This window comes from Saccopteryx bilineata, chromosome 5, assembly GCF_036850765.1.
Source record: "Saccopteryx bilineata isolate mSacBil1 chromosome 5, mSacBil1_pri_phased_curated, whole genome shotgun sequence".
Classification (NCBI taxonomy): domain Eukaryota; kingdom Metazoa; phylum Chordata; class Mammalia; order Chiroptera; family Emballonuridae; genus Saccopteryx; species Saccopteryx bilineata.
Window position 1 is genome coordinate 80,317,575 of NC_089494.1, and position 17,569 is coordinate 80,335,143.

The window sequence follows — 17,569 nt, forward strand, 5'->3', positions numbered from 1 at the left end:
ATACCCTGAACAGACGATAGATTTTTTGAAAAAAAAAACAAAACATTCAAATTTCTTCTGCTTTTATACCTATAGTGAAGTGTATCTAAATATAATTCATCTTTTTCTGAACAGAGTTGAAATTTTTAATGCAAAATCTGTTTTTTGTTTGTTTGTTTTGACAGAGACAGTGGGAGAGTCAGAGAGAGAGAGAGAGAAAGGGACAGACAGGAAGGGAGAGAGATGAGAAGCTTCAATTCTTCGTTGCTGCTCCTTAGTTGTCCATTGATTGCTTTCTTATGTGTGCCTTGATGTGTGTGGGGGGGTACTCGCTACAGCAGAGCAAGTGACCCCTTGCTCAAGTCAGCGACCTTGGGCTTCAAGTGAGCAAACGTGGGGGCATGTCTATGATCCCACGCTCAAGCCAGTGATCCCACAATCAAGCTGGTGACCCCGTGCTCAAGCCAGATGAGCCTGTGCTTAAGCTGGTGACCTTGGGGTTTCAAATCTGGGACCTTTGCATTCCAGTCTGACATCTATCCACTGTGCCACTGCCTGGTCAGGTAGAAAATCTGGTTTTAAATAAAAATAGAGTCTTTAGACTGGAGGCAAATAACCTTTCCATATTTCTTTGGCACATGAAGAATTACGTGAAGCACCCAGCATATTCAGTTTAGTCAGCAATTTAATTAGACATTTGGCAACCACCTTATGTTTTATCCCCCCCGCAGGACTCTGTATTGAAAGAATTATTTTATTTTCTAATCATTCTCTTATCTCATCTACAATATTAATTACTTGAAAAAAGCATCCCAAACATGACACAAATAGGCAAAACTGTTTCCCCTTTTGATTCTCAGTTATTGTTCTGCTCTTGTGAAATTAGTTATAAGTTAAAAATAAATTATAAATAGAAAGTCAGAATTAAAGATACTGAGGTTTGTCATCAGCTCAACTGAAAAAAATTTTTTTATTTAATTTTATTTTTTATTTATTTTTATTAGCAAGCATATGGCATGGTTACCTTCCAGAGACCCAACCCCAGCAAGATGGTTTACACATCCTTCCTCAGAAATGCTGTGGGACAGACCTGTTTAGGTCAGTGGCCTGGGGCAAGGGAATGAGCCTGTGTCTGGGGATGCAAGTTCTAATGCAGAATCTCTTACTCCGGGCCTGGCATTTTCAGAAAGGGAATGGAGCTACTGGGTATCAATTTTCTTACCAAAATAAATGTAAAGGCTTTCAGGATTTCTGAGATTTCTGATATGCCTAAGTATTAACGTACATAAGCTCAGGGGCTCAATTTGAATCAAAGAACTATTGGACTTTTCCCAGTGTTATCGTTAGGTACACAGCTAAGGCTTCCTTATTTTTCCCCATAGAGGTGCCAGGTCCCCCCCTCCTTTTTTTTGGCCAAGTCTAGGGCACTTTTCCTGCCTCTTTTCCCAAGGATTGCTTACCTCATTCTCTCCTGCTTTCATTGTTTCCTTCACTTTATTTCTACTTTAACACTTTTAGAGCCCCCCCCTTTTTTAGCATACTTCACCCCAGTGAATGCTGCTAAATCTAAGGCTGTATTTTACATAAAAGAACCTCAATATTTTTCAATGCTCGATTTTTGCTTTATCAGTTTCAGCTCCTCTCATTTGGGTCTGTGTTAGTGGGTTCAGTGATTAATTGTCATTTGGGCTACTGCTGTGAGTTGTGATCAGGCCTCTTTTACTTTGCTTCCTTGTTTCTTTTTTAATATACTCAGGAATCTAGGAAGTTACTCCTATGAGCATTTTTAAGTATAGTTTTAAAAATACAAAATAAACTGAAACAATGTCCACATCTAGAATTGAATAAGCATTTGACTTCCTCAAGTAAAAAATTTTCCACTGACTCAGATTAGTAAAAAGCATTATGTAATAATCTAGATCAATGGTAAGCAGCATGTAGTCTGGATGGGATTTGCCAAGGTGATGGCTGTGTGTCTATGAGGTCTTCTAGTCACAGGAACTCAGTAATTTTTTTGATAAAAAAAATAGTAAATAAAGGACCATGGCCTTACTGATTCTCACCTATATGCGAGCCAAGGAACCGGTTGTTATCCAACACAGTCATTACTAGTATCACTGTACTCCACAAATACTTCTGCATTAACTTCTGGGTACCTGATAGATTGCATGGGGAAACTTGGAGACTGAATTTTAGCACAGGGTGGGAAGCAGGCAGTTCAAAAGGACTCCTAGCACTGAAGAAGGACTCCAGGCTAATGCTGGACTGTTTCCCTGAGTTAACTTTTAGTATCTCAAATATTGTGATTTTAAAAAATCTTCCATTCAAGTGTTACGCATTTTGAAAATTTAAACTACCATGGAGAAATATAGTCGCTAAGTTCACTGTCACTTTCACAGTGTCTAATGGGCTCATTAGATAAAAACGTCAGTTCCTCCTCTTCAGTCTTCAAAATACTTTTCAAATTTCCACTTTTGATATGGCTTCTTTGGGTCACAAGCAGCAACTTTCAGGGTCTTCTGAGAAAAATCTCCTTCCAAGCATAAGAGCCGATGATAGTTTCCAAAAACAATGTGGTTCACCTGGAGAGAAAGGAGATCCGGGAATGAGCCACAGACTGAATTTGACATCAGAGATAAAAAGAAATGGACACCGATAATAATAATAATAATAATAATAATAATAGAAGATAGGACTAACATTTTTGATTCTTCAGGAATTATCCTGAACTAAATTATTAACACAAATGTAGCCTTTGGATAGTATTGAGTTTGTTCCTCTCTCACTCAAAAAAAGTTTTTATACTTCAAAGATGAATTTTCTGATCATATGGCTGATTACTATATTATTTAAAGAGAATAATACCAGGTGGCATTTGCTGTATTTGATGGATGATGGCTCCCTCACTGATGGTAGAAAAGAAAAAATGCATATCATTACAAAGAGTGAATTAGTTAATTTCTTAGTTAAGTCAATGCCTTAAAATGCAAATTTGGAATACAAAGGTGATAGATAAATGATGTATATTATTTATAAGCTTCCTACCATAATTTTTGACTACCTAATGCCTGATGTTTACAAAACTCAGATGGAATTAGGAAATAAGTCAAAGGTACATTAGGGCTCAGGTATTGCTTAATATTTATTGATGTAATAGAAATAGTCAATAACCTTCTTAGAACTTGCTGATGGATTTATAATATTTTTTTCACCCACCAAACTTCTTAGTTATGCAGGACTGTGTCAAAGATAATCATATATATGTTTATATATGATATAAATTATATATAATACATGATATATATGTATATATGATTTTATATATATATAGTTTTGTAATACTTAAAAAGTTATCAAAGGGGGCATGATTTAATAATTTATTTTACAGATACTTTTACAAAAATATGTGAGAAAAAAATAGACCTCTGGTAAAATCATTCTAAATTCTTTCATCTACTAAATAATTTTGCAATGTAATTGAGACTTAGTTTAGATTATTAAGTATGCTTTTGGGTTAGACCTCTCCACTGAAAGGTTGCTACCTGGACCATCATCAGCATAACCTAGGAGCTAGTTGGAAATGCTGATTTTTTTTTTTTTTGTATTTTTCTGAAGCTGGAAACGGGGAGGCAGTCAGACAGACTCCCGCATGCGCCCAACCGGGATCCACCCGGCATGCCCACCAGGGGGCGATGCTCTGCCCATCTGGGGCATTGCTCTGTTGCAACCAGAGCCATTCTAGCACCTGAGGCAGAGACCATAGAACCACCTTCAGTGCCCGGGCCAACTTTGCTCCAATGGAGCCCTGGCTGCGGGAGGGGAAGAGAGAGATGGGGAGGAAGGAGAGGGGGAGGGGTGAAGAAGCAGATGGGCGCCTCTCCTGTGAGCCCTGGCCGGGAATCAAACCCGGACTGCTGCATGCCAGGCCTATGCTCTACCACTGAGCCAACTGGCCAGGACTGAAATGCTGACTTTTAATTCCACCATGGACTTATTGACTCAGAATCCCATTGAAACAAACTCCCTGATAGCACTTGGGAAATATGATGCTTGAGTATGCTCAAGGTTTTGTAAATGAGTTAGACTTGAGCAGCATTATTCTGAATTATCTACAATTTCTACTGGTGGGTTGTAACTAAATAACTTGTCCTCAACCTAAAGACACTTGATGTGAGGACTAGAGGTAGAAAGGTATTCCATTCCCCATATCCTAGAAGCCACCTGTGAAACTATTTACTTTTATGTGGCCACAATCCAAAGCATTTGGGGAGATTAAGCTAGAGAATGTCTTTTAAATGCTGATTTACAAATGTTTTATTTTAATAATTCACTGGTGTGAAGGGTCAAGCTATTACTCTTCCTCCTTCCATGAAGCTCCAAACTCCTAATGCTTTCTGTAAAGAGAGACATGTTCCTGTCATTCATAATCTTATTTTGCATTTCTCTTGTTTTTTAAGACTTTCACGTCTTGGAGGACTTAGAAGGTTTAGTATAAAACCACCAAAATACTGAAAAAAACAAACAAACAATTTTCAAGATATTCATCTCCATGACATCCAGCACCATGAAAAGGTGCACACAAGGCAGAAGGCAGCTTGCTATATAGCATGTTGGTCACAGGCACAAACAAAGTAGGGGACAGCTTTTTAATTTTTGCCATCTTAATTAGATCACCTTCTTTATAAATCTGCTTGCTATTTAAAGGGACCAAAATTAGACCTGTATAAAAATCAGCTAAGCTTCTTAGTAGGGCCAACCCAGTTGGTAAGTAGCTTTATGTGATTTAAGGACTGCCTGATTCTAGGCCCTGGCCAGTTGGCTCAGTGGTAGAGCGTCGGCCTGGCGTGCAGAAATCCCGGGTTCGATTCCCGGCCAGGGCACACAGGAGAGGCACCCATCTGCTTCTCCACCCCTCCCCCTCTCCTTCCTCTCTGTCTCTCTCTTCCCCTCCCGCAGCCAAGGCTCCACTGGAGCAAACTGGTTGGGCGCATGCGGGAGTCTGTCTGACTGCCTCCCCGTTTCCAGCTTCAGAAAAATACAATAAATAAATAAATAAATAAATAAAAATTAAAAATAAGGACTGCCTGATTCTGAGACTTTTCTCACCAGCCTGAAATATTTTCCATATTCAGATTCACTTCTGGAGATAAGGATTTTGTTTTCATTCTCATATTCTTTCTCTCTCTTCCCTCCTCCTCCCGCTCCTCCTCCTCCCCCCCTCCCCCTCCTCCTCCTCCTCCTCTTCTTCTTCTTCTTCTTCTTCTTCTTCTTCCTCTTCTTCTTCTTCCTCTTTCTCTCTCTCTTTCTGTCTTTCCCTTGCTCCCTCCCCCCTTTGGCATACGTAAATTGTAATTTATTTGATATATATTTATTTGATATAATTTATTTAAGGAAGCAGAAGGTAAGTTGTAATTTATTTGCTCTATATTTTTGGATTTTCCCAACACTATAAAACATAACATTAGCAGTTTATACAGTAGTAGTTCCTAATTTTTCTGAATAACTCAATAATAGTTATTATCACTAAAGAGAAAAATAACATCCAGAAGGAATTGAAATGTAACAGAGAAAATATAAAGGGTGGGTGGGGGGAGATTGAAGAATGGAATGTGTAGCTCAGACCCTAATTCTGATCCTGGGCAGGAGAAAGACTATCCTGAAGAGCAGAGTCACTGGCTGGGGCCTCGAAAGGGCTGGAGGCACTCCAGGTAAAAAATGTGCTTACCATGGGGCCAGCCTTGAGCAAAATGATTCTCCATATACTCAATGCACTTGGTAGATCTGGTGGCTACCCCCAATGAGAAAATGTGTGAAGGTGGTCCTGACATTATTTCTGCCACTCCAAGATCCTACATCAATGCTTATGACTTTGTAGCCTATGAAAATAGAATTGGGAAAAGCTGAGAGGACTTTGAGTAAATAAAGTATCACAGGGATGTTCTCCCTGTGATATTAACCACTGAGCCTCTGGAAAACTATCCCTTGATTTGTTGTGTGGATGTAAATCCTCACATCATGGCTGATTTCAAGTTATCAAAGCAGCATCACTAAATGTGCAGTTGGCAAGAGCTGAACACAGCCAGTTCTTGCAAGCTGGTGGGATCTGAGCACACTCGGGGAGCCCTGGGCTCTGGAAACCAGAGGGCCTGAGAAAAATGTCTCTTTGTTGGAAAGAGACAGAATGTGGAATCAGATGCATAATAAAATGCAGGGCTTGTAGGGAGCATACTGCTTCTTGGTTTTCCCATGTACTCTGCCCGTGAGCTTTGCTGGTAACCCAAGTGAATCAGTGCTAGCCTACAAGCCTGACTTTTGGCGTTGTTAACTGACTGAAACAAATGACTTTTAGAAACACATGATGATAGCAACATAACCCACAAAACCTGGTGACTTCTATTTAAAATCACTGATTTCAAATAAATTTTGTAAGAGAGAAAAAAGGACTTGATAATTTACAAAAATATGTTTATCTCTCTGTACAAACTTTTACATGGCCTCTATTGCCACAAACACATTCAGTTTCAGGCTGAGTTAGCTGACAAAGAGGGCTTTATATCACATTTAGTTGAAAGTCGGATTTATGGTAAAGAAGGGAAATACATAGTTTGCTTACCAGTTCTGAGTGGAAGACTGATGTTGACTTGTGTAGCCATTTTAGCCCTTTGTTTCTGTTATCACAAGGGTGCAGCCTCAGGGCTCCCTTCTCAGGGACTGGAGCCAAGCACCATTCTTCATTTTTAATAAGTCTTAACCAAGTATAATTAAACTGTTGAAACTGTGAAAGAAATGAGTAAGAGAAAGGTCACTTCAAGCAGAAAGCACAAGTAAGGACATTTTCAAACATTTTTGTTGGCAAAGGCTAAGAATATATAGGCCCTGGCTGGATTGCTCAGTGGATAGAGTGTCGTCCCAATGAATGAACATCCTGAGTTTGATTACAGTTAGGGCACACAGGAGAAGCGACCATTGCTTCGTTCCCCCTCCCCCTTCTCTCCCTCTACCCTTTCCGCAGCTAGTGGCTCAATTGGTTTGAGCTAGTATAGCCTCAAGTGCTGAGGATAACTAGGCTGGTCCAAGTGTCAGCCCCAGGTGCTAAAAATAGCTCAGTTGATTTGAGCATCAGCCACAGATGGGGGGGCAGGGGAGGAGAAGATTGCCAGGTGGATCTTCATCGGGGTGCATGTGGGAGTTTGCCTATCTCCCTGCTTCTCACCTAAAAACACTATAAAGAGACTATGTAAGCATTCTGGTCAGATGGTTTGTATTTAAATTCTGGTACTGCCACTTTCAACTGTGAAGTTATGAACATATTATTAATCCTGTCTAATGTACTTATTCTCCATTTCTGGTTGGATAGCAACTTAAAAGTATCTATCTCAGAGGCTTGGTAATGACTGTCAAGTGTTTAGCACACAGTAAGCCCTCAAAAAATGTAAGTTTCAACAATACAATTTAGTACACTTAGTACACATATCTGTAAATAAATGTCATTTCAGGTGTTCTGAATCCCAGACAACTTGGTACCTCAGGTATGGGAACATTCAAGCCACCACAGGATTACAGCCTTGAGCCACTGAGGGTATGGGGAGATCCAGGTCATAGTCCTAAATTACTTTGGTGACAATTATCATGCTTCTTTGTTTACAATACCTATTCAATTGGACTCCTAGAGGAAATGTTAACAATCTTTCTTTGCTGATAGCATAGGGAATCCTCAGGTCGCTGCTGTGTGAGCATCTTCCACTTCATAGGAGCTGCTCTTGAGGAAGTCCGGTTTTGGAGAGTCACCAGGGATTAAATTAAATACCGATTCAGGTAATAAAAACATATTTTCAATTTTTATATATTTTCCCCAGTTATTTATAACCAAGTATTATCTGCCTGGTTAATATACTATCATATAAAGCTTTGGATCTGTAGGAAATTTGTCATTTTGCACTAATATAATCATATTAGAAAAAATAGGCAGCTGGTAGAATCTATCTAAATGCTTTTATCCAATGAGTCATTTGTAAAGTAACTGAGATTTAATTTATATAATCAAGTATGCCTTTGGGTTAGACCTCTCCACTGAAAGGGTGCTCCTGGACCATCATCAGCATCACCTAGGTCCTAGTGGGAACGGCTGTCTCTCAGCTTCCCCATAAAACTACTGAACCAGAATTCACATTGTAACAAACTCCCCAGGTGATTTGTGTGCACATTAAAGTTGGAGAATGTGGAGGAAAAAAGGGTTCTATAGAAAATAACTTCACAGGGCGATCAGAGCATACATTCATAACTGGGCAGGTCTCCCATCCAAGTACTAACCAGGCCCGACCCCGCTTAGCTTCCGAGATCAGACGAGATGGGGCGCGTTCAGGGTGGTATGGCCGTAGACTGGGCAGGTCAAGGTGGATAGTCATACCCCAGGCATGTCTGTTGTTTCTGTGCCTCTAAGTTAACACACCTTTGAAAGGTCCCCTGAAAAAGCCCTCCTTCTAATACATGACCACGCTTTCAGACCTCTGTTTCTAGAGCATGAGAGCACATAATCTGAATTACCCTGTAATCCAGGCCCCGCCTTGCTTTCTCCCACCTTCATGGAATCTTCCTTACATACCCTCTTTCATCACAAATGCATAGAAGAAGCTGCAAAAATGTTATTCTCTGGAATATTTGAGATCTTACTCCCTAGCATATGTCATCAGTTTGGCTAAAACAAACTCATAAAAATTCTTTATAGGTTTGGGTCTTTCTTATGTCCATAGAAGCATGGACATATATCATAATACAAGAAAGCTATGTAGCTACTAAGAGAAGCTAGATATTACCTTGTAAAGGGAAATCTCAACTGGTTGAAAAGTTAATTGAAGAGACATTTTAGTTTAGGTGAAATATAGGGATAGGGTATGATGCTTCAGTCCTACGGTTTTATTACTCCTGGCTTTTTTTAATTTTATTTAAAAAATTATAAATGCTATAGTCACTGGCTTGATTTTGCCTCATTAACTTGGCAAAAATAAGGTAATCTAATCTCTGTTCCTTTACTTTTTATTACTCAAACAAGCCAGAAGAAGTAGAAGCTAATAAAGAACATAACAAGAAGAAAGGAAATGGGTTTTTATGTGGAAAGTAGGAGTTGCATAAATTCAAACATTTCCCTTCTAAGCATCCCCTCAAGAGACTCAATGATTATTGAAACCAGAACTTGGATTTCAGATAAACTACAGTACTGGTTAATCAGGCCCAGAGAGTCACTAAATGAGGAGTCTTGAAGGATTGCATTAACTATTATTTTACTTTCATATAATTCGAACTAATTGTGTTTTTGTTTTACAATCTGTGAATTATTTCCTTTTTGAATTGTTAATACACATGAGTTATTTCTTTCAATTGATTTTTGATCTGTCTCCTCTCTTTCCTAATTAAGAAAGAGTTCCCTCAGCCTTGAATTTACATTCCACAGCTGGATGACAGCCACAGAATGACAAAATGCCTCTTCTCCTAGGAGCAGCTTTGAATTAAGAGGTAGAGATGGGCTGTGCTTGAAAATAAAAACAGTATTTTTACGTCAAATCAAAGTAGTCAGTTTTGACAAGCCTATGTCGTCACCAAAAAATAATTTCTCTACCAAAATGTGACCTACAATTTTAGGCGACTGAATTCTCCTCATAAATTGATGTTCTTGTTTGTCCTATTTGGCACCCAAACAAGCAAGTGTCCCCACAGAATAAGAATGAAGAGGGAACAGGTGTTGGAGAGGGAGGTGCCATCACCCAGAGCTCACCTCCAGCACCGTGGAGTCCCTGCTGAGTTCTCCCTGCTAGATCCTTCTTCTCCTAACCCTTGTGCTCAGAGTCTGTGGGAGTTTTGCTACCAAGTTTTGCTCCATGGGTCATGGGTTACGTGATTTGTATACTTTCCTTAAGAGATAGAAGAATGCGGGCAGGGGATAGAACCAGAGAATAAAATTGCTCCCTGAGATTAATTATTTAAAAACACGTCCTTTCTGTTTTTATTACTTTATCTTTATATGTAATGTGCTAGTTTTCACTTTTTTGGTGTCTCTATTATTATAGCAATGGACATTTGTGGAGTTTTCAGTGTTAGGTGTTGTTCCACATCCTTCGTAAATATTACCTGATTTGATCCTCACACTAGCTTTAGGGGAGGCCCTTGTATCACGGTCGTTTACCTAAGGGTCAAGAAACTCACAAAATTAGCACACTGCAAGTGATGGAGCCAAAACTGTGTTCAGTATCCACATTTCAGTAGTGGACCCTCTTATTACCAACCTTATGATTATATAGAAATTAATTATTCTTTGTATAGGCAAAAATAAATTTCTAAAGTGGGTGATGACTGTAGCAGACGCTGCACTTATCAGCTATCCCAGCACCACCGACTGCACTGACTCTGAGAGAGGAAACCCCAGCCTAGCATACCTTGCTGCTCCCGTCACAGTCTTCCAGAATGGCTGTGGTATTTTCAGTGGAAATGCATTTACCCAAGGCCACATTAATAAGCTAGGAAGAAAAAAAAAGCATTAAAAAACAAATATTTTAAAGCAGAAAATGACATTCAGAAAAACAATATAAAACTACAATAAGGTTAAATGACAGTTAATAATTTAGCACTACAAGATTTTAGTGGTTGCTATCTCTAACAGAGGCATATTGTAATCTTGCTCAAGCACAGCTTCAATCTGTCAGTTTAGGACTGTGATTCAGCCACAGAGCCAACAAATAGAAGCTTTTAATTAACCCTTGCCTGCAATGCTGAATAGAGAATGAGCAAAAGGTGGCATGAAAAGCAGTTATTTTCTTGGCTCAAGTTTGTCTGATGCATATATATATTAAAAGTCAACGCACATACTTGCATTTTAATCAAACCAGCAGTTACGGGCTCTGTTGCCTGGCTGACCCCTCCAAGCTATTTGCCTGCTTAGGCACTGAGTCATAGCTAAATTGAGTCCTTTAAGAACAGCAGATTTCCAGTTGATTCCCTGTCAGAATCTTCCTAATGACCCAGGCATGCTACAATTCATTACAGGAAAGTCACGCAAGCTAATGCAGAGCCAAGCTTAAAGGCACTTTCTGGCACACCCCCAGGTTTTTAATGAATTCACAGGGTCAAATATTGAGGCAGCTTTCTGTAAGTCACCATTGAAAGCAGAAAAATGTGGATTCCCTGGCTCCTTTTGACATTCTGAGCAGGGCTAACAAGATGGTGGGTTATAGTGCAATTTAGACGTTTCAGATTTCTAGAAGAGCAGTGTAGAACCAAGTCTCTACTCTGGAAAACCTCCTGACATGGGAGGCAGTGAGGTCTTGGTTGCGAGGGACACTGTTAGTGCCCTTTCTGTTCCATGTGCCTAACACAGAGTTCTAATCCTGGGGTGCTTATGACGCAGGTTGTGTAGCACACAGAACTGTCAGCATTCACAGCACGGTGCTCAGTGGGTCGGTCCTCACTTTTACATGCATAATTTAGCTGGTAAGAGACTATGGGGTATCTTCAGGGACCAGAAAATACAGAATAAAAAGTAAATAAAAGCAAGTGGGAAACTGCAAATATTAGAAGTAAGGGGCCAACATTTTAAGGACAGGAGAGAAACTTGGACATGGATAAGCCAGAAAGGAGGAATTATGTTCTTCCACGTAAAGATGAAAAACTAGAGGAAGACCCTTAGTGGAATGGTGTCCTGGGAGAAACAATTGACCCTTTAGCACAGGAAAACCACAGGAGGGCTGGATACTACCAGATCGAAAACCTTACAGTGACCTTCGTTTGGGTTTGAGATGCAAATTTGCACTACTTGTATTGAATATGAACACTGACAGACTTTCACGGTACAGAAACAACATAAAAACAGTACCAGGTTGGTTACTTCTGGGGTAGTTGGAATGCAAAAACAATTCTAGAAGGACTGGAATTCTGTCAGAATCTTTAAAGAAAGCTCTACACAAATTTTTAAATGACAAATATAGGAGAAGACCACTCACGACTACTAAATGTGAGCAATCAGAACACACAGAAGCGATCAACCACGGTGAACTTCAGAGAGGAGTTCATAGAGATGCACGAAGGTAGGATAATCCTGAAGGTAAAAGAAAGAGAATGGGGCCCCGACTGTTCTCTGGATCTTCACAGAGATAAATATAAACTCCTGTACTTGTAGATTATTTAGAAAGTATTCTATCTTCGAAGGGGTTTGGAAAACTCTGACTTCAGGGCTGAACAGCTGGTGTTACTGCAGAACCTTCCCTACGTTCGTTCCTGTTTAGCTCAGCTTGCTGCTCTAAGAGGAAATGTAGTGTGTTTGACAAATGTATTTGACTATGGATCCCTATTTTTGGCAACACAACTAATAACATCGCCCAGAAAGTGTTTTGGAGCCCCAGGTTCAACAGATTTCTTTGTATTCAATTTGTACAATACCTTCTTCCAAGCCCTGAAATGCATTAGAAAGTAAGAGAAATCTTTTTTTTAATTTTTTATCCTTGCCTCTCTTCCCTAACTTCATCTGAAAATCTGTTTCTCTTCCCCTTATTGGAGATTACTGGAGAAATTCACAGGAGAAACTGCTTTTCTTCAAAACAAAATGGTCTACAATGTGCTGAGGAGCTGTTTATTCTTTGTCTTATTTTGAATGGTTTTCAAAATTGAATCTTCATTTTATTTTTAAATAACTGTATCCATGATTTTACTGTAAATCATTTAAAAAATTCTTTTTTTTTTTTTTTTTTGTATTTTTCTGAAGCTGGAAATGGGGAGGCAGTCAGACAGACTCCCGCATGCGCCTGACAGGGATCCACCCGGCACGCCCACCAGGGGGCGATGCTCTGCCCATCTGGGGCGTCACTCTGTTGCTACCAGAGCCACTCTAGTGCCCTGAGGCAGAGGCCATGGAGCCATCCTCAGTGCTCGGGTCATCTTTGGTCCAATGGAACCTTGGCTGAGGGAGGGGAAGAGAGAGACAGAGAGGAAGGAAAGGGGGAGGGATGGAGAAGCAGATGGGCCCTTCTCCTGTGTGACCTGGCTGGGAATCCAACCCGGGACTTCCGCACGCCAGGCTGACACTCTACCACTGGGGTACTTTATCACTTTTAAACTTTTCATTTTGAAATTATTTTATTGTCTAATTTAGGAAATGAGAGTTAGGCCCACAGTTTATCACAGAATTGTTAAACATTAGGCTATCAGTCATTAGTTAAGTGTTTTTATCCAATATAAATACACATTATTGTTTACTTTATTTACTCCAAATATTTTTGGTTCAATAAGAAATGAGCGCTGGCCAGTGGCACACTGGTTAGAGCATCGTCCTGGAGCACTGAGGTCACTGGTTCAATCTGGGGCTCCATTCCAAGGGTGCAGCTCAATCCTGAGGGCGTTGAATCTACCCCAGTGTCTCAGGTTCGAGCCCCAGCCAGGGCATGTATGAGAAACAATCAATAAATGCACAACTAAATGTAACAACAAATTGATGCTTCTCTCTCTCTCCCTCTCTCTCTCCCCCTTCCTCCTCCTCAAAAAAAATTGTCTTCATTAAAAGAAAGAAAGAAAGAAAGAAAGAAAGAAAAAGAAAGAAAGAAAGAAAGAAAGTTCATGGCATTTAAATTCCTAAGTGTGTAGTTTGGAAGAAGGGAAGACCTGAAACAACAAAAAGTTATAGAGTTCATATTCTTGGAAGTTTACAAAATTGTCTATCTAAAATAATGGTCTAGTTAATTTTATTCTGTATTACCTGGGGAAAGGTTTTTATTTTTTTAATGGTAATAATGCTCTCTACTGGTTGCTTCAGAACGAAGAAAATGACATATTTTCAAAAATCTGTCTAAGGAAAGCAACAAATAGTGAGGAAAACTAGAAGAATATAATTTGATAAAATCATTAATTTTTCTTTCATTTTGATATATAATAACTCAAGCATCAGTAGCTGATTGTTTCATTCGGAGAACCAAACATTTCCTGGGAATTCAAACAAGTTAGCCTCACAGAGGAGGCAAAAGACGGTTCTTTAGTTCCCTCTGGTGGTTAAAGTTCAGTAATGCTCTTGCTGATGTTTTGTGTTGTAAAGACAGGAAAAATTTACTGTGGTGAGAATTTCTTTTACTGCTCAACTAACACAATTTTAAAATATAAATTTATTTTGCAGACATATCATTTAAATAGCGTATAAGTTCAGTGCATTTTTCTTAATGAGTTACCTAAGATAAAACATCAGATTAAACTATCTAAAGTGGTGTTATTCTATTTTGACCTATAAATATGGCAATTTAAAAAATATATTATAGAACATACAAACAGGTCACAGGTACCTATTTTTCAGTTGAACTAAAAAAACAAACAAACAAATTTTCAGACTGGTTTCCTCTCTTTCACACTCTTCCATATTGCCCTATACTGGAGAATTCTCCCAAGGAGAAGGGCTTTACTGAGTGAGTCCTTGTCGTCAGGAGATTTGCTAGGCAGAGAGGGCTGGTTTGCACACTCTCAGATTTGAAACTGCTGTTTGAACTTACCACACCACTAGCCCTCACGATGGGAGCCTTCAAGTCAGGAAAAACGTTCTCCAAATACCATTTGAAACTTTTGCACTTTAGTTTCTTTCGAAGCTCTCGTTGTTGGGTGAGGTTTCCGACATCTAGCCCTTGCTCTATGAGGTGATCCCCGTGGCCGTAGAACAGCTCCTTGTACTCATCCAGCCAGACCTCAGCGACCCGTACCAAGTTCCGCTCCACCGTCTTCATCCGGTCTTTGGGGAAAGAATACGGGTTGTCGTTTCTGAATATGTGGCCCACTCTGGAACAGGGAATGATCTCAATTTCACCACCACACATCCACACCTGGAACAGTTTAAGGGTAAGCATCAATGATCAAACCACTGTCCACAAATTATGGGCAATTAACAATGACAAGAAGACCACACGGTTTGAAGTGGTATTCTCAACTTCTAAAATCTTCTTCAACAGAAAATTAAACTCAATTTTTTTTAATTTAACTTTTTATATTGCTGTGGACCATTTTAGGATTAGTAAAAAATATTTTTCCCTTCTCTTCCCTGCAATATAAATTTATTTTTCCTGAATAAGTCCTCACAGAATTTCAATATGTAAGATGAGTTCTTGCATTAGTTGAATTGAGCAACTATCCTTTTTGATCAGTAGCTCAAATCTACACCCCTTTTACTATAATATATACCCCACTCTGTAGGAAAGCATTTGCTTTGTGGATGCTCTGTACCGTGGCTGCTGCCCTGGCTTTCTTAGACATGAGTCAATGAAATACCCAGACTTGTCTGATATGTTCAAAGCTGCTGCCCGTAGCCTGTTGCAGGCCTGCCCTGGAGTCACTTCTTGTACTTCTGTCACCTCTGCTCTCCAAGATGACCCATGATTGAATGCTCTCATTCCTTCCACTATATTAGAAAAATGTTCCAGGAGAGTTATTTTATGTGAGGTGTGAATCCTACAACATTTACACCAAATGGCAGACAATACTTTCTCCTACATTCAGATGCAGAAACAGTGCTGTGAAATATTAGGGAACTCTAGTAAATTTCATGAGTGCTATTGATTTTTCCAAACTCAATCTTGGATATGAGGACATTAATCCAGAGGCCCTAAAATCTCTGCTAAACTTCCTTCCAGAGGCAGTCATACATCTGATTGTATTAGCAAAATGAAACCATTTAAAATGAAAAACTCTTAATTATAAATAGAATTTGATTCAGTCAGGGAACATGCAAGAATCAGCCAATAAATGCATGAATAAGTGAAACAACAAATTTCTCTCCCTCTCTCTCTCCACCTCCTTCCTCTATCTCTCTAAAAATCAATAAATTAAAAAAAGAAAAGAATTTGAGAAACACTTGGTAATACCTTGAATGACAGCTCCATATTTTCTCCACCCCAAACATCAAGCCCAGGGTCATATGTTCCAAGTTCAAAAAAGTAATTTTTTTCAATAGAAAATAATCCACCTGCCATGACAGGGCACCTACAAAGAGAAAAGATTTTTTTCCACATTTCTATGTCATGAGAGCTCAATTTTAGTGTAGGTCCCCTGTATAGCTGTGATGAACATAGGAAACATTTCAGAAAAGCTACCAACTGTGGCAAGATCTTGGAATAAAGATTCCAAAATTCACAAACAGCACATAAGTGACAAGTTTCCTGGTTCATGGTGGCAGAGCTTAGTTAGGGTCAGCAAAGAAGGGATCTGGAACTAGGATTATCTATACGCCAAAAGTTCTTTCCAGACTATTCAGATTACAATCTTTCCCACATTATGTTGAGTATAATCTCAACTCACTATGACACTGACCCTCAAAATGGGAGTCTAAAAAAAGGCAAAGAGCAAGAGTGTTCAATTCAGGCAGGTCTGGGTTTGAATCCCAATGTCTTCTCTTACTATCTTTATATCCCTGGGAAGATTACTTAACTCTTTTCAGTCTCAATTTTCTCATCTCTGTAATGGGAATACTACAACCTCTCTCCTAGGGCTATAGAGTGGTTTAAATGCATAGTGCTTGATACATACGGTACTCCTATTTCACTGGCTAGGAGTATCAATTCTGAATGCATCACACCTAGTAAGGGATGAGTGTGCTTTATTGAGGATTGAGTTCAGGGAAAGCATGCTGCAATGCATAGATTGGGCTGGGTTTTCTCTTCAAACTTGCTAGCTTGAGTCTATGTAAGTCCTCTCTCCAACAGGGAAAGCTCAGGGCTCCCTCTGCACAGCCTGGGGCTGGTTGCCTGCTTGTCCTGCAGGGCTAGATTCTGGGGGAAGTGTTAGGAAGCCTCCCCTTCAGCTTCTGGTATAAGTTGTATTTTCAATCCAGCTTCTCCATCAATAAAGCCCCAATTTTATTTAATATCCAGCTTCTGTGTTTATTAATTCATTCACAGAACTTGGCACCCCTCCCATGAAAGGGGTAAGACTAGTCTCAAAAAGAACATCTTAACAGGAGCTATTATTATTTTAATGATCCTTCTATTACTATTATTTACTCTCTTAATTTTTACTCATTTTAAATATTATGTATGTTTATAGAGCATTTATTCAGCATATTTAACTAGCCTAATGGTTTTGGGGTTGTAAATCCCAGAGAACAGAAATTGTGCTAGTGAATTTCTGTGCATTCAGAGCTGACTAAGGTGCAATTGACTATTTGAAAAATGAACTTTGATAGTGAGAAACTAATTTCTCAGGAAATGTTTGTTTAGTTTTGGTCATCTATTGGCTGCCACTGTAATTCTTTTTTTTAATTTTAAGGGTATGTTTATTAAAGCTGGGGACAGTGAAACCAGGGTGGGCTTAGGATAGAAGAAGCAATAGGAGGAAGCCCTGGCAGAGCTGCTTTGCTTTCTGGAAGTATTACAGGACAGACATGAGCCTTCCAGGGCTGCTCTGGCCCACCCAGAAGCCAGAGAAAAGCCGGGCAGCCCAGGATGAGCCAACGCTACACATTTCTCCCCGGTTGCAAATCTTGAGGGGACCGTTAGAGTTTAGGTCCTAGGAGATGCACACCTGTAGGGGAAGGGAAAGGCACAGGCACTCTCTTAGGAGGGAGGGCACACTACAGTTGTAATTTTTA

General features: G+C 39.5%; 1 protein-coding gene across 1 annotated transcript in view; it reads right to left on the bottom strand.

Annotated features, from left to right (window-relative positions):
- Nucleotides 1–796: 796 nt before the first annotated feature.
- Nucleotides 797–17,569, bottom strand: part of GALNT5 (polypeptide N-acetylgalactosaminyltransferase 5) — a 43,895-nt gene continuing 27,122 nt past the window's right edge. Inside the window, exons 6-10 of the mRNA XM_066232787.1 lie at nt 15,849–15,966; nt 14,490–14,813; nt 10,407–10,487; nt 6,593–6,754; nt 797–2,561 (exon numbers count right to left, since the gene is read on the bottom strand). Of these exons, the coding sequence (XP_066088884.1) occupies nt 2,421–2,561; nt 6,593–6,754; nt 10,407–10,487; nt 14,490–14,813; nt 15,849–15,966 (826 nt within the window). The 3' untranslated portion in view covers nt 797–2,420. The remainder of the gene's footprint in view (nt 2,562–6,592; nt 6,755–10,406; nt 10,488–14,489; nt 14,814–15,848; nt 15,967–17,569) is intronic.